The sequence below is a fragment of the Sprattus sprattus genome (genome assembly GCF_963457725.1).
Source record: "Sprattus sprattus genome assembly, chromosome: 5".
Taxonomy (NCBI): Eukaryota; Metazoa; Chordata; class Actinopteri; order Clupeiformes; family Clupeidae; genus Sprattus; species Sprattus sprattus.
The window spans coordinates 29,216,432-29,244,155 of NC_137924.1; the positions used below are offsets into that span (position 1 = coordinate 29,216,432).

Below are 27,724 nucleotides of genomic sequence, written 5' to 3' on the forward strand. Positions count from 1 at the left end.
GCTGTTCTGTCTTGCAGACGATGACTGTGGGGACGGTACCGATGAGGCGGGCTGTGCTCAGTCCTGCTCCAACACGCAGTTCCGCTGCACCAGCGGCCGCTGCATCCCCAACAACTGGGCCTGCGACGGAGACAACGACTGCGGCGACTTCAGTGACGAGAACGCAACATGCTCTGGCGCTGTGCCTGGTACGTGTGCCCTAACTGTCGAAACATCTTAATCTTAATTCAGTCATGTATATTTTACACATATATATTATTTAGGTTTGTTATTATATCAGGGGCTTGAAATCCCAGAGATTAAGCTTAAGAAAAATAGGCATAGGATTTGTGTTCTAAAAGGTTATCAGTATTTTAGAAGATGACATATTATAATGTTTTTTTTTTACTAGAAGTTTTCTAGTAGTTACTCATACTCTTAGTGCTACTTTTAGGGACTATGCAAACATTTGGCATGAGGAAAGTAAAGGTGCTGTGTTGTTTGCTCTCGGCTCCATCAGCGTGTCATAATTAAGACATCATAACCTCAGAATGACTTTAAAATGTTATGAATTGGCCATGAGCATCAGGCTTCTTATATTATATATTAACTTCCTTGGTCCCCTTAACAATTAATTTATGTCCTTCCCAGGGGTTGCACAGAGTACTGAAGCATTTGAGTACTTCAGCAGTTACATAAATTCCCAAGTTTCTACATAAACATTGATATTCATTCATTCACAGAATTTAAAATAAAAAAACAGCCACTATACGTAAACACAATTAAAACACCTATTTAAAAAAAGCCACTTTGTTGACTGAACTTCACATCCTCGGCTACTGTAGACTGTTGATAACGATAACGTGCCAATATTGTTGCTATGATCCATACCTCCCCATTGCGTAATGTAAGACTAAGTGTTACTAAGTGTAAAGTGTAAGCCTAAGGTTACTAAGTGTTAGTAAGTGTATCAGTAATGTTATGCTGAGACCCGACCCATCATAGTTGCGTAGTCTTTTAATTGATGCCTCCCACAGCTCCCCCACGAGTTTGGTACCCAGAGAGCTCGAGGACCCTGTTTTTCAGCACACAAGCGCTCGTTTAGTCAAATTATGCACTCCTGCCGACCCCTAGTCGTTTTATGATTTTGTGTTGTATTTTAGAGCAAGGTTCAGACCCATTGAAAGTTTTTACAGAGTTACAAGAGCATGCCCAGTTACTTTGCCCTACTTCAGTCTTTGTGATTCTAGACTTGCAAACATGCGCTGAGGCTCTCAGCATAGCATTGCATGGTTCTCCCACCGACACGTACATAATTGCTTATATGTAATATTTAAAGTGTATATTTATAAAAATGTAAGCATTCTCTCCCAGGGTTACATTCCGAGTGATATGCATTCATATGTATGAGGGGTTCCAGACGCAGAGGCTCCGGAGCACAGAACGAGGCTAATTTGCAGATTACTGTTTTAGAGTGGAAAAGAAGAGAGAAATGTATAATTATATACCATAAATGTGTTCATGTTTGTCGCGCCACAGTGCCTTGTCCCTCATTTGGAAGACACAGATTTGAAAGTTGTCTCTCTCCTCACTCGAGGGGGGAGGATCTAATCTTATCGCTCGGTTTGTACAAAAGAGAGTAAGGGAGAGAGAGAGATAGATAGAGGGAGAGCGAGAGAGAGATAGAGAGAAAGAGAGAGGGAGAGAGAGAGCAAGCAGCCCTTCAGAATTGAATCTTGTAATCTGTTGTAATTAGCACTGAAAGCTGAGTGGAGATCTGTAATGCTTTCAGCTGGCTGGCTTGTCACTGAAATGAAGAAGCTATTCATCAAACTAGACCGCTAACAGAAGGCCCTCTCAGGTACTCCAAAATCCCACAAGCCTCGTCCAGCCCAGGGGGGCCTCTCCGAGGGGCGTCTCCCAGGGAGCCCCGACTGCCTGTGCTATACCCTGCTGCTTGCATTTTCAGCCAGTGTGGAGATCTGACAGATTAGTCAGCTAGTTCGGTGACCTGTCAGTTCAGCTTACACAAGCATGACGGTGGAGAAAAAAATAAAACAAAACAGAATACAATGTATGTCTGGTTTGAATGTGTCATCTTGCAATTAACGGAGACATCAGAGACGGGCAGAGCTAGAGGAGAGAAAGGCATTACCACACATGACCCCAGTGTGCTAAAAAGGCCAAACCCTTTCAGGAGGCGGTGTAATTGCCACATCTCATCTCCGATGAGCTGAAGACACTCGTGGACCGACACACTTGACCTGTGCCTCTCCGACATGCACTCCACTGTCATCGTGTTGGCTTGCTCAGCGTTGCGGCACGCGGTCAGATAACAACAAAATGTCACCCACCGGGGGTGTCATGTCGTACCGTGTCATCGTCCAAAGGCGGCTCTCTGTTGGAGCTCTGGATGTTGATGTTTGTTCGTTGTCACGGTTTCAGCCTTGCCCCCCATGGTGGTGGAGTGCAGTGCCGAGGAGTTCCATTGCCGTGCCGACGAGACGTGCATTCCGGAACGCTGGCGCTGCGACAGTGACAAGGACTGCGAGGACGGCAGTGACGAGACCAACTGCCAGGGCACAAGGAGGATGTGCGACCCCATGGCCAAGTTCACCTGCAAGAACACAGGTGAGTGGGGTTGACCCTGAGGATATGTCATATGTCATAACGCACTAATAGCACTTTAGCTGAACCCTCCATCATAGGAGTGACATAACCTTGTCATAAACATATCCTGCCTGTAGTCATACATTATCCATAATGACATGACAGTGTCATTTTATTACTATCTTTTCTCATTAGGGAAGCTCTTAGAATGATTAAGTCTCGATCACCATGTGTCACATGCTTAAAGTGTTGTTTGCATCAAACATTATTAAAGATATCAAGATAATTGCTGATCATGGTCACATAACACTATTATATCCCCAGGTAATAACTTCCATGGCAACTAATGGCAGTATATGTCATCAGCAATTACATGTGTATTACATAGTTGTATCAGTCTTATAACATCAAGGAGATAAGGAAGGGAAAGTGTTGAAGGAAAGTGTTAATAATGCATTCACCTTTATTACAGTGTGTTGTCTAGAACACGAGTTCCCAAGCCCCAAACACGCTTAGATGTGTGTCTGCTGATGGGGAGTCTGTCTCTATTTGCCGCTCATAGTGTTGTGTTTATATTCATTTTCCTCAGGCAAACCTTGCACCAGTGAATTCATTTCCATATATTTTTTCTCTCTCCTCGGCTGGAGATTTTGATCACTGGACATGTTCCGTGCCGTATGATGTTGCATTATCTAGGCTTCACACACAATGCACCATGGGGGAATAAACCCAGGGTTTATTTGTATTCTCCGGCTTCACCCAATCCCCTGCAGCCGCATGCGGCGTGTTCGGAATCCCCACCAGGACGCGAGGGCTTTGAGATTCCTCCAGTGTGCCGGCAGCAGAAGCCATTATTGATCCGCCAGAGAAATTTTCACCTCGACCAGTCCTGAGCGCTTTGCAGAAATTATTCTTGAGACGCACGTTCCCGTTAGTCTCAACATTCCGGCAGTTTGATATCTCAGCACACCCACACGTTTCCTCTTTGGTGGCATGAAAACACGGAAAGGGAACAAAATTAGCAATTAAAACAGCGTTACCTTGAGAAACTGCTGAGAGTAGAGCCACTCAAAAAGGTTGCTTGGGTTAGTTGTGTACGAGTCAACGTCAGTCCTCTATCGTACTGGGTGAATGGCACAGCTCTCTGCACCTGACTCTCAGAGCAAAGGAAAAGTTGCTATTTGTCTTAGCTGACATTATGACCTTTACGATGAGTGATATTAGCATTTCTAAGCTTCCACCCCCACCACCCCTCCCGAATAACACAACCATTTGTCAGGCATAGAAAGCTGTGAGGCAGTGGGAAGTCTCATTTAATATGTCAAAAGGTATCAGACAGAAGGCAATAAAGATTACATTGCATATGAAAAGTGTGATTTATTAGTCAGCATGATGCCTAACGAACCTGTCTTCATAATCAGCAGGCGTGTAAGTTGTATCTCGGCTTTCCACTCACCACACCCATGGAAACGTGAAGTGAATATTTTAGTGCGTATTTTAGCGTTTAAGTCTACTCTTTATATAAAAGATATTTTTGTATGTAATATGTGTTTTCTGTAGCACATGGTGCCAAAGCATACTAGCTCTTAAACAGACCTGTTTTTGGACAAATTACTCATTTCCATCGAGTCTTTGACTCCAAACAAGCCATTTCATCAATCAGAGCCAAGTCCTTTGATGTTGCAGATGGCCTAATTGTAGTTGGGTGTCATGAAAAGAGACTTCAATCATCGCCATTAAAGAGCAACACTTTTTTTTTGTGTATCTGTTCGTTTTTGTTCTTCACCCTTTTGATGTTGTGAAATGTTTTAACAGCTACCTGCTCCTTGCACAGGCCATTGAAGAATAAAAAAGAGGAACACTTGATGCCAAACATTTAGTTTTTTGAGATCTAAGCTGAGTAGGGGGCAAAATGCTTGCATGTTCATTTGATCTCTGTGGGAGCTTTCACTTAGCCAACCTGACTGGGAAAATCACATTGATTAATCTTTCCATCAAACTGCTAATTTCAGCGCATTTCTGTTTACTTGGCCTGGCCTGAGATAAAGACTCTGTCATCTTGTCTACTCTCATGCTGGGACAGATTAGGAATGTTCAAACGGCAGCATCTGTCTTGGTTTCTCTTGCTCTTAGTGGTGGAAACATAACATTTACAGATGATCTAGGATGTGTGTGTGGTTGTGCATTTAATAGGGTTAGCATATTATCACAATTAGCATAATTATCATTATTTGATTAGTTGACTTGATTTCATGTACGGTAAGAAAATAAATGTCAGTAAATGTAATTTTGTCCTTCACCACCCCATGTTTGTGTGTGTGTGTGTGTGTGTGTGTGTGTATGTGTGTGTGTGTGTGTGTGTGTGTGTATGGCTGTGTGTGTGTCTGTGTCTGTGTGTGTGTGTGTGTGTGTGTGTGTGTGGGTGTGTGTGTGTGTGTGGGTGTGTGTGTTTGTTTGAGTGTGTGTGCGTGTGTGTTTTTGAGTATGAGTGCAATTGTACGCGGTCTAGCAGACTATTCTGTCCACATTGCATCTCTCTAGGTGTTTCTGGAGTGTGCTCTGTCATCTGCTCTGAGTGTGAGGTTATTAGATGAGGGACCATCTAAAAGCATTTGCGGGTCGAGGCTGTGTGTGTTGAGTCGGTCAGGCCTCTGCTCAAATAGCTCAGAGCTGTTCTTCCTCTTCCTCCTCCTCCTTTCACCCCCCTAGGGAAGTGTATCAGCAAGAGCTGGGTGTGTGACGGCGACAGCGACTGTGAGGACCGCTCGGACGAGGAGGCGTGCAGCGATGCCCTCTGCAAACCCCCTGGGCACCCCTGTGCCAACGACACCTCCTCCTGCCTGCCCCAGGAGAAGATCTGCGATGGCAGGAGGGACTGTGCCGACCAATCAGACGAAGGCCCTTTCTGTGGTAAGTGGACTGGCAACAGGAAGTCAACCATTATCAGGGTTCACACAAACACACAAACACACACACACACACACACACACACACACACACACACACACACACACACACACACACACACACACACACACAAACATTCTTTCTCCAATCATTCTTTAACAAGCTAGAGGTTCCACATTGAAAAAACTGATATGGAAACTAACATGATTTCTATTGAGGTAATTGCTGGGGCGATTGTTAATTGCTTTGTTTTTGTTAGGTGGGTGATCACTCTGCTGTCATAACCTCAACTAACTACTTTTAATAGGTTTTGTGGTGCACTTATTTGTCAGCGGACATATACAGTATATATATATATATATAAAAAACAAAGCAACCATGAAATAGGTGTGTGCACAGGCAGACTTGAGCCCCAGAGGTTCCACATTGAAGAACTGATATGTTGACAGGATTTCTATTGAGGTCATCGCGGGGTCATCCAGTAGGGACATGCTTAGTGCCCATCACCAGATGCTCTCCTGTCGTGGCCAAGAGGATGTGTGCTCTGTCAGGAGGAGGTGTTTTCAAATGGAGAACGTAAAAAGCCCTGCAGTGTTTGTGATGGCAGCCTTTTTCATTAGTTTGGTTTGCTGAAAATGTGTTGCTTTAGGTCTGATGACTAATTTCTACATTGATTTGTGTGATTGTTACGTGGGTGATCACTCTGCTTTCATGACCTCGAGTATCTACTTTTAATTGAAGGTTTTGCGTTGCACTTATTTTTCAGAGCCCTAGACATCACCCCTAGATTGACTCATCTTTGAGTTGAACCACATTAACATTGTTTTTATTTTGGTTTAAATCAATGTCCTGTTACATAGCCAATGGGTATGCTACTGCAGTTAAGTGAAGGATGATATTTTAATTTCTTTCTTTATTGCATTAAGCAAGCCTCGCATCAAATTAAGGGATGCAATGATTATGGTCGATCTGTTTCTGTAAAAACCTTTATTGGATTTGCATGATTTCAATTTACTACTTAGTGTTAATCTTGTTTAATGAATGATAACACACAAAATAAGATTATGCACAAATAAATGGAGCTTAAGTGGGTTGCAGGGTAATGTATTGATACAGATACCTTCGTTGCCAAGGTTGTGAATTATGTCCAGGAATGGCTCGGTTGACAACAGAAATAAAAAAGGCTCAGCATTAAAGAAAAACATACTCCATATACGCATACCCATATACTCCAGACTTTTTGGCTTGCGAACTGGAAGAGAGAGAGGAAGATGCTCAATAAGAAAATATAAATTTAGAACAGATTTATTCTCAGTTTGGCTCCCCCACTAAAGAAGGCTTTGAATGCTCACTTTAGATAGAAGCCTTGAGGGAAGGTAAGGAGAAAAAAAATAAGAAATCGCTTACACATCTCCTGTCTGGAAAAGAACAAGAACTCATCCCTGCAATACTGATGGAAGTGTTTGTGTTAGCTTGAGACCTGCTGGAGGACGACTAAGACAGCGCTTGACTCTCCTATGAGAGTGTTCACTGCCAATGGCCCTGTCTGCTTTTTTGGGGGGAGCGTTCCTTGACAGGAGCGAAGGGATGCATAGAAGAGGAAGACATGGTTCAGCGGTACAGACCGAATTTTGGGCATCAATGTCTGGGAGATGACCCTGGAGATAATCCAGTCTTGAGCGGGATAGTGGGGGTGTCAGGAGGGGTGTGCGTGGGGAGGCTTGAGGGACGGATTGATAAGAGGGAGCGCGATGGGATTGGTTCCCTGCGCAGGCGGCACCATGGGGAGCCCCGTCCCCCCGATAGTCTGCAGCGACCGACTGACCAGGGGTCCCATGTGGAGCGAACTCATTTCCTTTCTTGTCAGGCTGCCCAATGGGGATCTTCTCCAATTCTCTGCGAGCGAGAGAGAGAGAGACCTTACCACAGTGTCATTTCACAATCTCTTTGTATCTTATTCTTTTTTATGTCATCCCAGACTGATCTATCGTCTCCTTTAACACGGATGAGGTGCGGAGCAGAGAGAAAGGAAGGTTTAAAGAGAAAAAAAAAGAGTTTCATTGAAATAAAAGTTTTCATTAAAATATAATGAGCAAGGGAAGAGGAAACGGGACAGATTGATTTCCGTATCAGTTTGAGGCAATTCCCACACATTTCTGTCAGTTTTCTGGGCTGGTTGTCTTCTGTGTTTGAAGGTCTGGCTGTAATGAAACCATCTTGAGAGTCTGTGATAGTTCACTCTGGGCTCGTGGAGTCTGCCTGCTGAACTGTGCTCCATAATGAAACATTGTTGCTCACGCTCCGCTGTCCCTCTGGCATGTATATTTTAGTGCTGTACTTGCAGAGTCTGTTTGATTAGCTGTTTTTATGCTCGACCACGGACGCATGGATACGATATGGCGGAGCACATCATTCACTTTGTTTGACACCTAAAGAAACCACAGAACCCTAACATATAATGTATGGCTGGCTTTTCTTCTCCAAAAAGTTTCCTGGCTCCTAGCTTGTTAAGATGTATTTCCATGATCTACTTTGCTCCTCTTAAAAGTTACAAGTTTTTCTACATTCCTTGGCCTTACTTTTACCATGTCCCTCCATCTCTTTCAGACAAATGCAGGGAGGCCAACGGAGGCTGCAGCCACCAGTGCTCCGTGATCCCAGGGAAAGGGGCAGTGTGCTCCTGCCCCACCGGCCTCCATCTTGGTTCAGACAACCGCAGTTGCGAGGTGGTGGACTACTGCAGCAGGCACCTCAAGTGCAGCCAGAGTTGTGAGCAGCAGAAGACCGTGGTGAAGTGCTCCTGCTACCCGGGCTGGAGTCTCGAGCCGGATGGAGAGAGCTGCTACAGCACAGGTAAAAGGAATGGTTAGCTTTGGGCCAGGTGTTCACCAGATCCCACACCGATACCATGAACACAGATACCATTACTCTCAATACTTACTCTTAGTTACATTTTGTGGATTGGCTATTAATGTGAAAACTAAATTGAATTCTGGTTCTCTTAAAAAAAAGAGAGAACCAGTATGGTGGATGGTGTGTGTGTGCGCGTGTGTGCGTGTGTGCGTGTGTGTGTGTGTGTGTGTGTGTGTGTGTGTGTGTGTGTGTGTGTTGTTGTTTTCCTCATGGCTGTGTCATCTCATTTATTTAGCAGATAAGACAAGTGACAACAAAGACAATCAGTTTCATTCAGAGCCCAGCTTAGAAAAAAAGAACCAAACAAACAAAAAAACAAGGGAGACCTCGGCTCAGTTGAGTAATGTCATGATTGGGACTTACAAGCCTGAGAAGACACAAGGCTTCCCTCTCTGCTCCCATATGGATTACATGCGATGCCAGACGTGAATCTTATTAGTGACAATAACCACCCATTAAACTATCACAAGGGTCAAGAGTCAAGCTTTATGCTTAGCCCTGGAAGCTGATTTACCTTCAATATCTTCACAGGATTTTGCTTGCCACAAGACCTCTATGCTAGTCATCATGTGGAATGGCACAAGATCAATCGCGATACTGCTAATCTGTGCTAATTGACACGAGCACGACTGCTGTGCACCAGAGAGGCCTGCTAGCATGAGGAGCTAAACAGTGTTTTTGCCTAGGTGTGGTTGCCTCCATAAGGCAATTATCTAGCTGTGTAATTTACCCTCCCAAAATTGAACCTGACATCCCGACATTATTGTTGCGCAGGAAGATCCAGCGGCTCTGATCGTAATCTAATTCCCGTAGCTCAGTGCGCGCGTACAGCACTTAGCAACGTATTAGAATTAAGGCTCCTCCTTGCGTATGTCTCTGCGCTCTCACAGCCGCTCTCCCCATCGTCTCCATTTATACTTAATCTAATGTGAGCCTCTATGGAGGCCATGGCGAAGCTCCAAGCCCCCGCCTGGTGCTGCTACTGCTGTTGTTTGTTAGCGTGCGTGTGTGTGTACCACCACTTCATCCACAGCAATAAAGGGGGCAATCATCCGGTGGCAGCGGGAAGTGCAATCAGCACAGGCTCCCATTGAGAGGCTAATGTCTTTACCCCTGCAAGCCTGCCAAATGCTTTTAAATTGTTTCTCAGTAAAAAATCACGTCTGGGTCATTACTCAAGAAGCGGACGACAAGATGTATGGCGTCGTGATGCATGTCGGCGGATGCAGGATGCTGGATGCAGGAGTGGGCAGGGGGGGGTTTGGCGCAAGTTTTCCTGTACTTTTCAGGATTGGTGCCTTCATATTTCCCTTGGGAGCGAGAGATGAACAGGGCCCATCAGTGTAAAAGCCTCTTTTTTAATGGAGTGCTTTTGTGAGTGGCAGTGTATGTTTAGTAGTGTGTGTGTGTGTGTGTGTGTGTGTGTGTGTGTGTGTGTGTGTGTCTGTGTGTGTGTGTGTGTGTGTGTGTGTGTGTGTGTGTGTGTGTGTGTGTGTGTGTGTGTGTGTGTGTGTGTGTGTGTGTGTGTGTGTGTGTGTGCCTGTGTGTGTGTGCCTGTGTGTGTTTGTGTGTGTGTGCCTGTGTGTGTGTGTGTACGCCTCACTGTACATGCACACCCACCCACTAGTGAGTATTGGCCTAAGTACAGATTATTTCCTCAGACCTGGCAGTTCCTGGTTTAAATAAAACACCAAAAAACAGATGCCCATCCTGTTATTTTGGACCAATCACGTGAGTTTACTGATTAAAGCCAGCTTACTGCCAGGAAGTGGAACTAATTAGTAAAACCAGCTGGCACAGCTCGAGGGTTGAAGACAAGACATGTTGGTGCTTGTTTACTTTTTTACTCAATGGCACTTGTCCCCCCACTGCTGTCGTCGACGGCGACGATCTTCTGTCCCTTTTTGTTTGTCATTCGCTTCCAACCAATCCTGTTCCAGATCCCTTTGAGGCGTTCATCATCTTCTCCATCCGGCACGAGATCAGACGCATCGACCTCCACAAGCGCGACTACAGCCTGCTGGTGCCGGGCCTGAGGAACACCATCGCCCTGGACTTCCACTTCAACCGCAGCCTGCTCTACTGGACGGACGTGGTGGAGGACAAGATCTACCGCGGCAGGCTGTCAGACACGGGAGGTAAGAGCGCCTCCGGTGCGGAAGACTGCCAGTTATTTTTGATGTAAGCGCTGTGGGTGTGTAGTGTGTGTGTGTTTGTGTGTGGGTGTGTGTATGTCACGGCAGCTTACAGTTCAGAAATGCAGCACAGCTCAGAGGAAAGGATGGGAGGTAAAGGCCGTTCTGTTTTATTCGCTGCCATTCAGAACCACTCATCCCTCCCCCTCCCACAGCCCCCCCCCCCCAACACTGAAAGGGACAGCTTCTGTTCTCATTCTCAGGGTATTTTTTTCTTCTTCTTTTTCGACTTTAATTAAGACACCGTCAGGCAGGGACGGAGCTTTAACTGCTAACTGCTAAGGCTAAGTGAGCAAGGGGGTCTCACAGGGGCCTTTTGATGCGCGAAGCTCCAGCTGAGCGTTTAGCTCTATTTCCTGCTGCTGTCAGCAGTGCTCGCAGTCACTCAACCACCCCTTCCTCCTCTCAACCACCCCTTCCTCCTCCATGGGCTTCACACCACCTGTCAGGCTCCTCTCTACACACCCCCCCCCCCCCCCTCTCTTCAAAACACACACACACACATACACACACACACACACATACCCCTCCGGGTTTGTTAGCATTTCATAAAGCCTTCCACACCCAAGGATAATTACAAACAGCTGGACCACAGGCCACCTGGGAGAGCACCAGGGAAAGGTGCTGTCATCCCCTTCATGTTGATGCCTCACAAGCTGTACTTCTGCCATTTAACCTCCCTCAAAAATGCAGCGTTTTAATGAAGTGCGCTAGAGATGTGGCATGATGGCCAAATTTGTTATCAAGAATATAACAAAGGGAGCGCTGCTTTGCCGTCCGCAAGGGAGTATCAAATACAACAGCTTGGGAAAAGAACGTCTTAATGAAGCCAGGTAGAGGGGTGGCATTATCGCCAACTGTGTTGGTATCTTAAGATGAGTACCTTATAGAGGTACGTTGCGGTTAGTCCTCCACGAGGGAGAATCAAATACAACTGCTTGGGTACGGCGTAGTGGATGAGATCAGATGCTGCAACAGGATATTAGGATATTAGGATATTAGGGTATTAGGATATCGTCTTAAGCAGTCGAGTTGTGAGAGACAGCCTGTAAAAATCCGCTCCATAGTGTCTCCCCTGCAGATGTATGAAATGAAAGCAATGAGCTCAAGGTATTGTGAGCAAAACACTGTAAAACACTGTGAGACTCTTGCCACGGGCACACGGTTTGGCTGACGACACACTGGGCAACCTTTCGGGCCTCACTGCCAGGCAGCGGTGCAGCTGTCAGAAGCCAAGGAAGTGGAACCAAGTGCAGCTACCCTCAGGAGTGTGTTTCTGCCCTTGCCAAATGCCACTATGAATTTGTTTAAGATATATGTAGTAGAACTTACATTTCCATTGAGGTGGAGTTTCAGCATTAGAGTTTCTAATAGAACTTGTACTTCCATTGATGTGGAGTTTCAACACGATCTGGCCACTCCAGAGGGGCTAGAGGGGCAATAGAGTTCCTAGTAGAGCTTACACTTCCACATCTCTTTCAGGCGTGACAGGGATTGAGGTGGTGGTCCAGCACGGTCTGGCCACCCCAGAGGGACTTGCAGTGGACTGGATCGCAGGGAACCTCTACTGGATCGACAGCAACCTGGACCAGATCGAGGTGGCAAAGCTCAACGGGAACATGCGCACCACACTGATCGCTGGAGGCATGGAGCACCCAAGGGCCATCGCCGTCGACCCAGGGGAAGGGTAAGTAGCTATGACGATGTCAATCATTGACCAGTGTTTCCATGACGATGTCAATCATGAACCAGTGTAGCTATGACAGTGTTAATCATGGACGAGTGTAGCTATGACGATGTTTATCATGGCCGGTGTAGCCATGACAATGTCGATCATGGTCCAGTGTAGCTATGATAGTGTGTATGAGTTGGCAATGCCAATTGAAATTGTTTTTCATTTTTGTTTTCTCTTTATGTATCTTTTAATGATTTGTAGGGATCTGACTGGTCATGTTATTTTGATATGTCCTGTTTGCTAAAGTCAGTTTACCGTAAGGGCCAGGGGAAAATACAGAGTGTATTTGTGTATTTATAGATCAAAAGGGTTAAAGAAGTCTTTATTAAGCAATGTTCTCAATTTGCCCCAGAAATATATCCAAATTTGTTGTGTTTTTGGGTAAAGGTGAAAGAGGTCTATTTTTTTATTTTATTTTGATGCCTCCATCTTCATGTTTTTATTTTTATATATTTTTTCCATGTTTGTGTGCAGTCTAATGACTCCACTTTGACGGATCCTGTGAAGCCTCACACTGAGTTAAAAATGCTGTCTTATTTAAGACAGTACAGGCTTCAAGTTGCCCCCTTGGGATTCCAAACAGCATTTAGTGCCCGCAGAGTTGGATGGTAAAAATGAATCGAGGGGAAGGAATCACTTGGCTTGTTCCACCCAATCTGAAACAGTGGAAATATTTATTTATCTATTAATTTGATTATTTTTTTCTGTGCTACTGGCTACTTTTGACACATGCGGTATCTCCTCTTGCAACATGGTGCTGGTGTTGGCAGTCTTGATGTTTGTTTACTGTGGAACTCTCATGTTGGCTACTTCACTGATGAATTGGATCAACTGAGTCAGGGAAGAAAAAAAAAAGTTAGCGTGGATGAAGGATTCAAGCTGTAATGGAGGAAATCAATTAATTCTGCTGTAGTTGTCGGTAAAAGGATTAACGGAGAAAGCAGGGGAGATTAGAAACAGTAAGACTGAAAGGAAAAAAAAGACAAATTGAAGTTATTCTAAGATTTTGAATGGAAGACACCCCACCCTTTGTTTTGACCAATGATATCTGTCACCCTCCAGCTACACTCCCTCGTTGTCAACACTTCAATAGTTATTACTGAAATAATTGCTTTAGGGAACATTTTAAATGTCTGGAAATCTATCTGGCTGTGTGGCAAGCTCTTCTGGACAGAGCAGCCTATAAACTGTATATATATATATCAGTGGCGGCTGGTGGTTTTTAAAGTGAGGGAGGAAGGACTGCGCGCTTGGTTGCCATTGGCCCGTTTGTACTGTTGGTGGCATAAGTATGTGAGACTCAAGTTGTTTCAGGGTGTTTTGGTGAACTACAGCACAAAATAGCCGGGAGGGATAATTTTGTGAATAAAATTGATAAATTCACCAGTGGCAGCATTGTACGTTGAAAGCTGGTGGGCAGCATGTCTTTGATGGACTAGTCCAGGCCAGAAGGAAAGGATGCAAAGGCAATTAGTCAAATCAGGACTACTCTTGATTTGTAAAACTAAATAAAAGATTCTGGGCCAATCATTGGGCCTATTTTTTCCACTCAATGACTGAAGCTATTGGTTGTAATATGTCTGATTATTTTCAGCTACAATTGTTTTAAGAAGAATGAAGACACAAGACCATAATTGATGCCATTTCAAATGCATCATGCTCTGAATCATTCACTTACATCCTTTTTCTCAAGTATTATTGGCTAGAAAAACGGCGTTCCTGAATTGTACCGTGGTCATCAACATAGCGCAAGATGACAGACAGCTGAGAATGACAGCTAATGTCTGTGGTCTCGTCAATTTGCCAGGAAAAGAAGTGTGCCCTGTTAAGTTCCTTTTCTAGCTCTGTTTCAATCGAATGGTGAATGGCTGCAATTAGATCGTTCTGGATTGTTTTTGACATGCCTGTGAGAAGACGGTGGAGCTTTCCGGATGTTCTGCCAGAACACGGTCATACTTCGCTATCACCTCCGCAAGTTCCCTGTAATTGCCCTTGTTGTCAGAATTTTCCCCTTCGTTATGCCCCCTGAAAGACAACTCTAGCATGCCTAGGTAAGCCGTTGCATCTAACAGACGTTTTACCACCTCCCTATTGCCACGCACTTTAGCGTTGTGCTGTTGAATTTGCAGCCGCACACCCTCATCCACTAACCGCTCCGCCTAGCAATGAAAGGCGGATAGCAGCACCAACGTGGTCTTGACATTTGTCGTGGCGCTTGGTTGCCCTGTCAATATTTTTTATATCAGTAAATCCATGAAAAGACCACGTTGGAGAGTTGACATTCATTAGTAAACAGGGCCAGCAATATAACCGATTGTTGGTAATGCTACCAGTCACCCACGAGTAGCCTACCTAGCAAACCATGTAGCACTCACGACACTGACTATGCCGTTGCTTTTGGTGATTTCAATCTTTGGAATTGGTCTACCTGTTGCTTTAATGGCCAACTTGTCATTGTAACTCACCCCATGGAATGGTTTCTGTAATAAAACATGAACAATGTCCTCGGTTTCCATAGTTTACTTTATTTGCTAATTTGCTAATGTGTTCTCATTATTAAAATGGTCAGATATTCTTGCTTAACTGTGTCTCTTAGACTGAGCAGAATATCTTTCGTAGCCTAGATTTGAGGGGATAACCCCACCCACCATATCCAGGGCCTCTGCTTATTGGTTTATAGCGCAGACGTGACTCCAGCCTATTCGTTAATAGATTTTAGCGCTATCCAGACCCCTAAACTAGTCACACCCTCTCAGAGGAGGATCGTCCTCCTCTCTGCCATTGAAGTCAACGCATTCCACGAGCCGCCAGCGCAGGCAGAGAAATGAATGGGAGTCAATGGAGGGTAGAGGGAGGAAGGTCCTCCGGCAGTAATTTTCGATAGCGATAGGGGGTGCTAATGTCATCTTTACCCAGGGAAACTAACATTACATATACAAAGGTATTAAAGTAGTCCTATTTAAGGGTTTTAATTAATCACAGTAGTCTGGGCAAAGTACACTTTTTATTCTCAAAATGTTAAGGTGGATCTTCCTCCCTCTCCTCAATGGAGAAGCCTCCACTGATATATATATATATATATATATATATATATATATATATATATATATATATATATATATATATATATATATATATATATATATATATATATATATACTGTATAACTGAGTGCATGTGCAACTTATATTTACACGCTAACTAATTTTGTGCTATTATCTAGAATCCTGTTCTGGACAGACTGGGATGCCACTTTCCCACGTATAGAGGCGGCGTCCATGAGTGGCAGCGGCCGGCACGTGGTGTTCAGAGACATGGAGATCGGGGCCTGGCCCAACGGCCTGACGCTGGACCACCAGGAGAAGAGGATGGTGTGGACGGACGCTCGGTGAGTACCTAACAGACTGGGGGGAGAGGTGAGCAGGCAGAAGGTCATATAGCCTATATGTTTGAGTCTCAGAAGACATGCACCTGGTTTTCTAATCCACAGTCTAGGTTGCTTATTGAGGAAACGTAAAATGGAAATACACTATTGTACAAAATACAATGTTTGGTAGGCTGAGCAATCCAAATGCTGTTTCTTTGTACAAGTGTTTCATCTTTTTCGTTTTTTACTCCTTAAGGGGAACTACACAATGTTTGCTAAATTTGTTTAAATGGAGTTGCATTCCTTGCCGCAGTGAAAAGATGAAATCCTGCATCCCTTCCCCCCTAGCCCCCTAACATATATAATTTTCATAATAAGCAAAGGAGCCATTACCGTCACTGGAAAAATGGGCTATTCTGTATTTAGTTACTTTGTCGGCGTAACAAAATGTTACTCAGGTTGCGCTTTAGAACCCAGAAAATTAGAATACCAGAATGGTATTTTTTGGGAAAGTGGTATCCAAGAGAAAAACAACCATTTTCAATTTGGAATATAACAGGCATAAACAATGGCTCTGGCAGTATTGCAGGTTTGTGGTGGGTCACGGTAGATGTGAAGCCAGCGCCAGAAGGATCTTGACAATATGTCAAGCCTCTTGTTTTTCAGGCTTGCCCCTGGAGATGTCCAAGGCAGCGAATTCAACATTTGAAGTGAACATATGGTTTACATCACTGGCTTGACACCATCCTTTGTCATGCCATCCCTAATCATTATAGATAGTCAATATCTCACACACTACTAGGGAGAAGGAGAGAGAGAAGGAGAGAGAGGGGGAGGGAGAGAGAGAGAGAGTGAGAGAGAGAAAGAGGGAAAGAGAGGGAGAGAGACAGGGCGAGAGAGAGGGGGAGAGAGAGAGAGAGGGAGGGAGAGAGAGAGAGTAAGAGAGAGAGGGAAAGAGAGAGAGAGTAAGAGAGAGAGGGAGAGAGCGAGAGAGATAATAGCAGACCCATGCTGAAAATACTTGTGCTGCTTGCTTTGTGTGTGGGTTTGATTCATGTTGAGAAGCCATCTGTGGGGTGGTATGTACTCCCAAACTCTTTCGTTCTCCACTTCCTGCTCTTCTCTTCCTGCTCTTATGACTGAGGAACACATCGGTGGCTCAGACCCAGAAACTGTGTCAAGAGGGGTTGGGAAACATGGTGACGCATGCCATACACTCCTACCTGGCATACAGTCATGCCATACACCCTTCGCATGGCAGTTGTCATATACTCTTGTCACTGTTTGTCACACTTGTCTCACGGCAGATTTCACAACAACATATGTCACACTAATAAACTGTCATGACATCAAACATGTGGAGAGTTGGGATGACAACTACCAGTAGTGATTACATGACACTGTGACAAGGATAGTCCACCTCTAAAAATGTATTAGGGTACAGTATGTCATCTATGGAGACGTATTGATGACACAGTGATGTCAGCCTTATGCCAGAGATCTCAAGTGAAGTACAATACAAACCTCACCAGCATTGTTGCGTGACCACGGTGGGATAAGCATGGAAACCATTTCTCCCCATGTCCCTGTGCCATAGCAAAGCCCCTCTTTGATTGCAGGGATCGTGAAACATTTTCCCAAAGTCTCCTGTGGCCTTTCACTGACTACATGTCTCTGGGATGGAGGGAAATATATGGAAAAGCATGGATGGATGGAAATAAGGAGGGATTTTTATGTTCTCCGCATCCGTTGCTCTCTCTCTCTGACTTTGCTCGCTTTAGACTTTCCCCGCCATCGTTTGAGTGACATGGCCGTAAATATGCGTCCGTGTCGTTTCCCTGGGGGTGTTCATCATCACTCTGCCACCTTGTCATCCTCGACCCTGACTATGTCTCTCTCTCTCTCTCTCTCTCTCTCTCGCCATCCCCCTCTCTCAATTTATATATTTGTCTCCCTTTCTCACATTGTCCTCCTTCATCTCTCTTTCTCATTCTTTACTCTGATCACTTTCCTCTCTCTCTCCTTCTCCCTCTCCCTCTCCCTCTCCCTCTCTCTCTCCCTTCTCCCCTCCCTCTCCCTCTCTCTCACCTCTCTCTTGCCTGCAGCTCTGATGCCATCTACTCCGCGCTGTACGACGGCACAGGGGTCATTGAGATCCTGCGGGGCCACGAGTACCTGTCACACCCGTTTGCCGTGTCCCTGTTCGGGGGCAGTGTCTACTGGACGGACTGGAGGACCAACACACTGGCACGGGCCAACAAGTGGACGGGCCACAACGTGACGGTCATCCAGAAGACCAGCGCCCAGCCCTTTGACCTGCAGATATTCCATCCCAGCAGGCAGCCTCAAGGTGCAAAAAAAACGTCTCTCTCTCTCGCCTTATCTCTCTCTCTCGCTCTCCATCTCTTTCTCGCACTCCCTCTAATTCTGTCTACCTCACTTTCTCTCCCTCTCTCTCTCTCTGTCTCTCTCACTCTCTCTCTATGTCTCTTTCTCTCTCACTCACTGTTTCTCTCTTGCTTTAAATGTCCCTCTATCCCTTTTCGTGCCTAAATGTTTTTCCTCACTCTCTTTTGCCCCCATGTTCCTCTCTCTCTCTCTCTCTTTCTCTCTCTCTGTGTCTCTCTTTTTATCTCTGTCTCCATCTTTCTTACTGAAAAAAACAGACAGGCATGGATTGTCGTGAATCAGGTCATTAGATCACAGTATAATTAAACACTTTCGTCCACCTAGAAATAACGTGTGTGTTTTTGTGCACGGGTGGGTGTGACAGAGCTCAACACCAAAAAATGAAACCCATTTATTTTATTATTCCTCCCAAGTCCCTGTGGCTCACAAGGTCACAGAGAGCCCCCTGCCTTGCCAGACGGCTGGTGGCAACGCTCCAGGTCCTGCAAATTATCGCAAATGGCAAACTTCGACAGCCCGAAGAACATTCTTTTTTTTCCATTTCAAATGTAATAAGAGAACTAGCACCAGGGACAGCGCTGTGTCTGGGGACTAGTTTAAAAGGACCATCTATTCCAGGGTCGCTCGATCCCTCTCCTCAGCATTCAGAGTTGGGTTGCAAGGCTATGATATGAAGGACTCAGCTCACTAAGGTATTCAGCCGTTCATCTGAATACTAAAATCAGCTGTGCAAGGTTTGTGCGTTGACTCTCTCATACGGTAGAGTCTCAGCAGTAAAGGTTGGGGATTGTTTTTAGAAATAGAAAAAATAAATAAAAATTGAAATAAAATTGAATTGAACTGAATTGAATTATCATTGACCTTTAGGTGTGGAGATTTCGGACACCATGCACAAGCATGTGTAGTTGTTTAGAGTGTGTGTTGTTCCCTTCACATACCTATTCTGTCTCTACGTTTGAGAGCAGACACAGTAGAAAAAACTCCGACATTTTCTATTAATCCAGTTTAGCCTCAGAAGGATAGCCTCAGTGTCTTTTAGTGTCACAAAAAAAGGATTATGTTTTAAAGAGTTTCAAATGACTGAGAAAAGAAATACAAATTGTACCACTGCAACATTGCTAAGTATAGGTTGCTGTCCTATTTCCTGAGTAAAGGATTAGGTCTATACAATAACCTTCCACTGTGTTCTATAAGCCACTCAATGCCAGACTGACCACTCTCCATCAAATACTCTGGCTCTGGAAATGAACACAAAAACATCTATGCCCCCAGCCCACTTTAGAGAGGGTGGTTGAGAAATAACAGAAGAGAGATAGTCGGTAAGAGACAGACAGAGAGCGAGAGAGAGAGAGAAGATGAGATAGAGAGAGACATTTAGAGAGAGCGAAGATGAGAGAGAGAGAGCGAGAGAGGTGGACGTCTGCGGTTTTTGATCTGAGCTTTTTCTATGCTTCATTTGTTCCCCTCTGGTCCCTGAGCACCTGTCAATCAAACATATCCAATATGGAGTCCATGAGTGCTCTGAAATAGGGGGTGAAGTAAGTGCCTCGGCAGGCAGCAGCCAGTTCTGGGGCGCGACTGGCCCGGATCTGGCTAGATGTGTTGCTAAGTCTGTGCCTCTCTTCTTGATGGTGCAATACAAGTACTGAAATTCTCACAGTGTCCGTGTAACTGCCCTCAGTCTCCCAGCCAGGTTCAATTGAATTGTTCCAACATATAGTGTTAAGTAATTGGATTTTTTTTGTTTTGTTTTGTTTTATCTTCCTCCCTCTATTTTAATCCCCTGGAGGTAATAAGATGCAGTCAGTGAGAGTGGTCTCCATTAGTTGCTGCACCTTATTATAGCCATTAAGAGAAGGACTAGAGAAAATCAATAACATTTACATTTTTCTAACTGTGCCAGGCTGATTGAATGCCAAAGGACTGGTGTAGGGCAATGCATTTGTTTAATGTGCTGTAATGTAAAATTGGACATTGGGAAATTAAAATAAATAAGTAAATGCAATTATGTTCTCTTGCCACATTATAAACTTTATACTCTGCATGTTCTAGTTTTAGTTTAAGTTGGTGTTGTGTGGATGTAGACGTTTGGACATGAGTGATTACATAGGCGTCCATTTTGCTATGCAAGGGCATGTATTTTGATATTGTAATGTATGTATTTATAGATGTGTGTATTTATGGCAGTGTAGAAATGAGAAATGATTGTGTGCACATGTATTCAGGGATTTGAGTAAGTACTTAACCATCTCATTTGTGTCTGGTCAGCTTCCATAGTGTGAGTATTTGTGTGTGTCTGTGTGTGTCTAGAGGGGGTGAATATGTGTGTGTGTGTGTGTGTGTGAGTGTGTGTGTGTGTGTGTGTGTGTGTGTGTGTGTGTGTGTGTGTGTGTGTGTGTGTGTGTGTGTGTGTGTGTGTGTGTGTGTGTGTGTGTGTGTGTGAGAGAGAGAGAAAAATGATAAAAAAAATAAGAAAATGTGTGTGTGTGTGTCTGTGTGTATTTGTGCACTGAAAGTTGGGGGTTGTGTGCGGTTGCTAGTCTGCCAACCTGCTGGATGTCCAGTGGTCAGATTTAGCCTCAGCTGCTGTGCTGGAAGTAGTGCGGAGTGTTTAGCTCAGATAAGTGCGGGCAAATTGAGCTGCATCGCAAAGGAGGCCAATAAGGATGGCTAATCCCATTTTAAAGGGCCCAGTGGGGGGAAGGCTGCTGATTACTGGAGCCCAAGCCCTTTAACCACCCCCCAACACCCCCACCCTCCAACATCCCGCCTGCAAACTCTACACCCTCAAACCTAAACCACTTCTGCACACTACACCACACCCCAGCCACCAACACAGCATTGAGATGCTGCACGAGAGAGAGAGAGAGAGAGAGAGAGAGAGAGAGAGAGAGGGAGAGAAAGGAAGGAAGAGAGAAATAAATAAGGATGGAGAGAAAAAGGGAGGGAGAGGGAGGAGAAACATAGATAGGGAATAAGGGAGAGAATGTTGCTGTGAAAGAGAGGAGGGGAGGGGAGGAAGAGGCACAGAGAGAATGAAAGAGGCAGAGGGCACGAGAGAGAAACAGACAGGGAGGGACAGAAGAGAGGATTCAACGGTGAAAACGGCAGGGGGATCCAGAGTTGGACTCCGGGCGTCAACAGGCAGGCTGTAAATACATTATGTGTGCCTGGGCACTCTACGGTGCGGGTTCAGGTGCACTGGCTCAACACATCAACTCTGACACCTTCGAAAAAATATGAAATAAGAAAAAACAGCACGAATGGAAGAGAGAGAGAGAAAGCAAGAGAGAGAGAGAGAGAGAGAGAGAGAGAGAGAGAGAGTGTGATTACTGAAAGCTATCATGAGCTTCACTGTTCCATTGAGAGAGGAATTTAAAATAACCCTTCAGAAAGGGCCCTGTCCCCAGACATGGCTCCACAGCACTGATAGCTGGGGCCCCTATGCAGCTTAGCCATGGCTAATAGCTCACAGCGCTAAGGGACCTTAACACTGTTTTCTAATGAACACGCCTGCAATGCGGTTAGCACCGCTGCTTATCTGCCCAGCAAACACTGTGTCAACCGAGAATTAACAAGGTTGATTTTTTTTCACCAATTAGTATAAAATAATGCGATTTGGTGCAAAATAATACTATTATAATATGCTATTACACTGTTATTTATAAAAAAAATCATGAAATACAATAATATGAAAATACATTTCATAAAATGGTGGCTTTTATGGTGGCTCAAAAGTGACGACTGTGTAGAAAGCCTGCAAATGGTTCTCATGCATTTCCTTGCACGAGCTTATGTGAAACATGAACACAAAGGATTGCCACCGTCACTGTCTCATGGATTAGGAATCAGTCTCTGTAAGCAGTGTTTAGCCACATCATAAACATTCTTTTTAGATAGTACAGAAGTCATACAGAAATAATAGAGATGGACATCATTTGAATGCATCTCTGGAAAAAAAAATATTTTCAGGATTAAAAATAATCTCAGCTATGCTTTCAAGAGGGTTTCATTGAATTATTTGTATGTTGTTGTCCACTTCAAAGCAGATTGTGTTTCTACGGAGCTCTTTTTGACACTAATTTTCGGTCACTACACAATCGATATTTAAGGCCACTACACAAAGCGTATTTAAGGCATGACTGCCAGTGTTCCTGCATGACGGCAGAACAACGTGTTCCAGCCAACGTGCACCTACTCATCGGAGTTCATGGTCTCATAGGAGCGTCCCCATGTGTCAGCCATATTTGGAGTGCATCTGGCCCCGATGTGGCCCAGATGTGGCCTAGATGGGAGCCGACTCCGGGGGGTATCCGGTTTAGATGCTATATGCTTTTGGTAATGACCCCCCTCCCCTTTGGACTCGGCCGAGTTACAGTACAGTATGTTCCTGTGCTTTTGTTCCCCTCAGTCCCTGGTGAACAAGCGCATTGCCGTTCTGTCCATGTTTACTCAGGCAACTGTCTGTTTATGGAAAATGACATTTTCCCATTGTGAGTCAAACGCACACGCGCCATTTTATCTTTCTTTCTCACTTTCTTTCTTTCTCACTTTCTTTCTTTCCTTTCTTTCTTTCTTTCTTTTTTCCCCATTCTGGCATATTTCCCCTCTAGACGGGCTGAATGCATAATTAATTCCCAGAGAATTGGGTCTATAATTTAATCACTCAGAACATATTTTGCTGCACTTGCCTGTGGTAAATGATCGCAAATATATGTATGAAAATAAATCAGCTATTGAAGAGAAAGAGGAAAAAATGGTAATCATAATAATAGCTTCATTTTCCAGGCCCCATTGGAGCTATTACTTATACATTTAGCTTTTCATTTGGGGGGGGGCAGCAGAATTACTTCTAGCACCTGTTTTGCAAAGCAGATCAGACATTAGAACTGGGGTGTAAAGTGTATTTGTGTTGCGATTTGTGTCAGAGGTGTCAGCAGACAGGGAGGTACGGTGTATGTATGTGACACTCCCAGCCAAAAACAACAAATTCAAACGTTTTGTAGTTTCACAGCTCATCTAAATCAAGAGCCTTCTGGGGAAGAGAAGGCACTGAAGCCTTTAATTGATGAAGAAAGGAAACATACAGAAAAAAACCATTTGTTTAAACATTGAGTGTTGTACTGAGGATATACATTGCGATACACATATCCATGGGAACTCATTGACTTGTTGAACATACGGTAGATAGCCGCAGTCCAATACTGGCCTTATTTTTAATTACCATTACCGGCACCTTGCACTAACCTATATAGAGATACAGAGTAAACAATGTGTGGACACAAAAATGGACCATCAAACTGAAAAGATATCAGGGATTTTTGCTTCTTCTCTTTCTTTCTTTTCCATATTTTATTTCCCTTTCCTTTGGTTGTCCTGATCCTACCAGGTGCTCTCCAAATGCTGCTGACATAGTGCGCCTTACCCCCCCGAACACGACTGTTAACCACCTCCTTCCTTCCCAGATGACTCCCCGCAGCCCCTCGATATCTTCTAATCTGCCTGCTCAGCTAAAAGAATAAAAAGGCTTCTCATTAACCCTTCAGCAGGGGAGTTTTGAACCTTCTCATAAAAGAACGTGTTCATCAATAATGTAAGATTCCAAAACCCCAGGTTCCATTCATTGGACTCAGATATTCTTCAGAACCTTCATTCCACAATGTTCAAATATGCTCAAGCCCCTCTCCCTGGCCCTTCCTCTTCCCCCGCGACCCACAACCAGGTGTGGGGCAGCAGGGAGGCGTCCGCCAGATAGACCCCAAACCACCCTTCCGCAGCTGGCGGAGGGGAACACGTGCTGGGTGTCCAAAGCCAAGAGAGTGGGTGTCGAGCACTCCTACGGAAAGGACAATGTCAGCGTTGTTTTATTTACTTTTTTTCATGTGTGTGAGTGTTAGCCTCTAAGGTTGCTACCCACATCCTGATGTTAGTGTAGCCGCAGCATCTGTAGCCCTTATGCTGGCTCCCCTCTGGTGATCTCCCCTGTTGACCATGAACTGAATGTTTTCAAAGAAAATCGTATGGTTTCCATTTGTTTTATTTCAGGCAGCAGGGCTTGTCTCTTTTTCTAATTTCATCTTGTTGTTCTGCAGCCTCACCAAGATCGCGCCACTGCTCGAAAATATGCGCTTTTATCTGCAGGTTCACTTGTGAGAGCAGCGAACAGGCTTGAAATTGAGTATAGCAGTTGAGTGTAATTGTTATAAAACTTTTCTCCTTTGTGTGAGTGCATTGTGTTCAGTTAGTAACACAAAATGGTACCCCCAATTCCATTTCAAACTGAGGGGGCAGACAGTTCTGACTGCAATTCCACAGATGCAGTTTAAACAGTATTGCTGATTGGTCAATTTTTTTTGTGCACATTTTCAGGTGAATCAGTTCTCATCAGTTGGCCACCACCTCCAGTGTGTACAATAGAGCTCAGCTTAGAACTCTCAAACAGTAACCTATGGCTTTCCTCTAAACTTCTTCTTCTTCTTTTTCTGCCATCCACCTCCTTCTCACCCCCACCTGTTGACATCTGTGTTTTCATCAAATGTGTATTGTTATCTCAACCTGCAGGGTGTTTAATGTCCAACAGTGTTATACTGTATATCACACCTACTTAAATCGCACAGCATCGACAGCAGCAGCAGCCTGTTTCTTATCTAAAACATCCCGTCCAGAGAGTCCAAATCTTTCATCATCATGTCATGACAATTGGAACAGCTGTTCACACGCTCAGTTGATTGGCAGATTTCATTTAATTCATTTGTGAATATGTTGTTGTTGTTCTTTTCCCCAGCGTCCAACCCGTGTGAGGGCAACGACGGCAGGGGTCCCTGCTCTCACCTGTGCCTGATCGACTACAACCGCACCGCCTCCTGCACCTGCCCCCACCTCATGAAGGTGGCCGCCAACAGACGCTCCTGCACCGGTGAGTCCCCAGATCAATCTGGCTCTCTTCCCCACAGAGGGCCGAGAGAGACAGAGAGAGAGGCTCTGTTATGTGAAGTGTGGGGACTGTGCTGTCACTGATACTGTCATACTTCCCCAAGTTATCTCCAATAAGTTTGTAGAGGCTGGTGTGGATGCAAATATGCTGGAGATGTATCGTATATATCCTATGTGTTCATCAGGGTTCTCAGTCAGGGTTCTCTATGGGGGTTCTCAGTCTTGAAAGATTACGCTGTCCTCCGGTAAAATCGTCGGATGCCCACGCTTGGTTCAAGTTAGCTTGTTCAGAATAACAGACTTGTTGAAGACGGCTTAGCGAAAGAATGTGTTTATTCAACCACATGCCACGGTCAGCTCCATACAGCACAAGCATGCACAAGGCACGTCTGCTGCTGAGGAGTCGGTCTCCTTGCTTCTTCTTCTCATTACAAACATTGCAGATACATTTATACTGTAGAATTAATGTATGGTTTAGGGGAGGGAATGGGTGTATCTGGAGGTCAAAAGGGGATGTCTAGCTTACAGCTACAGGTAGGGCCATATGGCCATATGGATGCTAATCTTGTCGTGGCTGAAGACAAAAGTCAACTAATGTCTCTGGCTCGGAGACACACAAAAGCTCGGGACCAGGTCTGATGGCCCATCAACATAGACAAAAGGCCAGGTGACATATTGATAGCTGTGGCCTAGTGCTATGCAAACTATATTGCACAGGGTTGTTGAGATGTAATCATATTATGTGAAGTTATGAAAATGCCTATATCTAACAGTCTGTTACAGTAGCTGATGTGGACAATGACTCTGTTGAAGCTGTTATAATAAGGCAATGGTCATAGAATAATTCATCACATATGACAAAAGAAGTCATGGATATCCTTGTGGTATTTACTCATTTGTTTGGCCAGACCACAGTATTAGTCTGAACAGTAATGCCTATTGTATGTAGTTTGCGTATATGTTTTGGAAACTCTTACAATGACATGAACCCAGATCTATGTTTCAGTACATTAATCCAGCTCTATGTTGACTCCCCCAAAGCACTGAAGAAGTTCCTCCTGTATGTGAGGCGGACAGAGATCCGAGGCGTGGACTTGGACAACCCCTACCTGAACATCATGACAGCCCTTACGGTCCCCGACATTGACGACGTGACGGTGGTGGATTACGACGCCCTGGAGGAGAGGATCTACTGGGCCGACGTCAAGACCCAAACCATCAAGCGGGCTTTCATCAACGGAACCGGCCTGGAAACAGTTATTTCTGGAGGTGTGCCGCACACTGTCCGATGACACCAACCACACCAGCACACCACAGCCTTCTGGGATATCTCACCGCAAGTGTCTTTATACGCTGATGAGTGTTATTTCTGGAGGCACAAGTGAAGGTTCTCAGAGCCGACTGTCAGGCAGGGCATGCTGGAGGAGAGCTCTCAGAGAGAGATTGGTATTCACACTGCCAAATAGAAACAACTGCAGACCACTTGTCTCTTCTCTCCTTAAAATGACAGTATGAGAAGAATTGAGTACTTTCTCCTCAAAATGGCTGTTTCTTTTTGGAATGTGTCAGGAAGTCATAGGGGCACTTCGGCTGGCTTGGCAGCGCAGAATAGTAAGCATGTCAGGGGGCTGGATAGTGCTAGCAATGCGTTAACATGACAATGTGTCTGGAACTAGGAGTGGGATATGTCTGACTGTTAATGTGTGATTGTTTGGGTTCATTTTACACTCATACAGCTATAACGGGAAAGCAAGTTGTTAACAACCAACAGGTCATGGGGTCAAAACTAAGGGAGAATAATGAAAATGTACGTCTCCATAGTATCCTGCAAATCTCTTTGGAGAGGGCATCTAGGAAATAAAGATACAGTATATCACACGTATACCGGATGTATCATACTGTATATCAGACATAACACACGACTAGACCAAAGCAGAGCAGACACACACACATAGACCGATGAGTTTCGGCAAAATCTCCAGACTATTTACAGTTGTCAACATCCCCTGTTTGAGATGTTCTCGGCGTGTGTTATTTCCCCTCCCGGACTGGGTCAGATACCTGTCTGGGTCAGAGATGGGGAGAATGCAGGTGGAGATTTTTATTACTGATAATCATGCTGTTCCTCAAGCCCAGGTGCTGTGCACAAGACAATAACCAACAAATGATGAGAGTAGCAGCGATGGGAGACAGGGTGAGGAAGGCTTGGGTCGATCACAATGTTTTATGTCCGACTGCAGCCTGCCATGGCGAGTAAATCTAAACTCCCATAATTCATTTGTTGATCTCTTCTGTTGGTGATGAGAGCTAACAGGCATATGCTGTGGTGGGAGGAGGAAAAGAGGACGTGTAATTTAGTCATCATCACAGAGGAACAGTAGCGGTGCTCTGCGTTTTAATATGCACGGTGGATTTCTTCCTCTTCCACTGGAGCAGCTGTTTCTGCTGAGAGTTCAGCCACCCCAATCAGTCATTGGTGCCAGCACTGCACTGCACTGTCTCCACACTCAGGGAGACACATCTGGTTTTCTTCTCGTGCTATTCTTTCTTTCTCTTTTTCTAACTCTGTGTGTGTGGGTTTTTGTCTTTATTTTCTCTGGCTCTCTCTCTCTCTCTTTCTAATTATGTCTCCCTCTCTCTCTCTCTCTCTCTCTCTCTGGCATTCTCTCTTTTTCT

The 27,724-nt window shown here is 44.8% G+C and overlaps 1 protein-coding gene across 1 annotated transcript in view; it reads left to right on the top strand.

Annotated features, from left to right (window-relative positions):
• The window catches only part of lrp1bb (low density lipoprotein receptor-related protein 1Bb), a gene marked incomplete at both ends in the record, with an annotated part of 317,704 nt that overhangs the window by 172,635 nt on the left and 117,345 nt on the right, over nucleotides 1-27,724 (top strand). Inside the window, 10 exon segments of the mRNA XM_080838235.1 lie at nucleotides 18-188; nucleotides 2,425-2,610; nucleotides 5,299-5,499; nucleotides 8,104-8,349; nucleotides 10,350-10,547; nucleotides 12,087-12,291; nucleotides 15,563-15,727; nucleotides 17,812-18,056; nucleotides 24,900-25,031; nucleotides 26,090-26,317. Coding sequence (XP_080694361.1) covers nucleotides 18-188; nucleotides 2,425-2,610; nucleotides 5,299-5,499; nucleotides 8,104-8,349; nucleotides 10,350-10,547; nucleotides 12,087-12,291; nucleotides 15,563-15,727; nucleotides 17,812-18,056; nucleotides 24,900-25,031; nucleotides 26,090-26,317 — 1,977 coding nt within the window.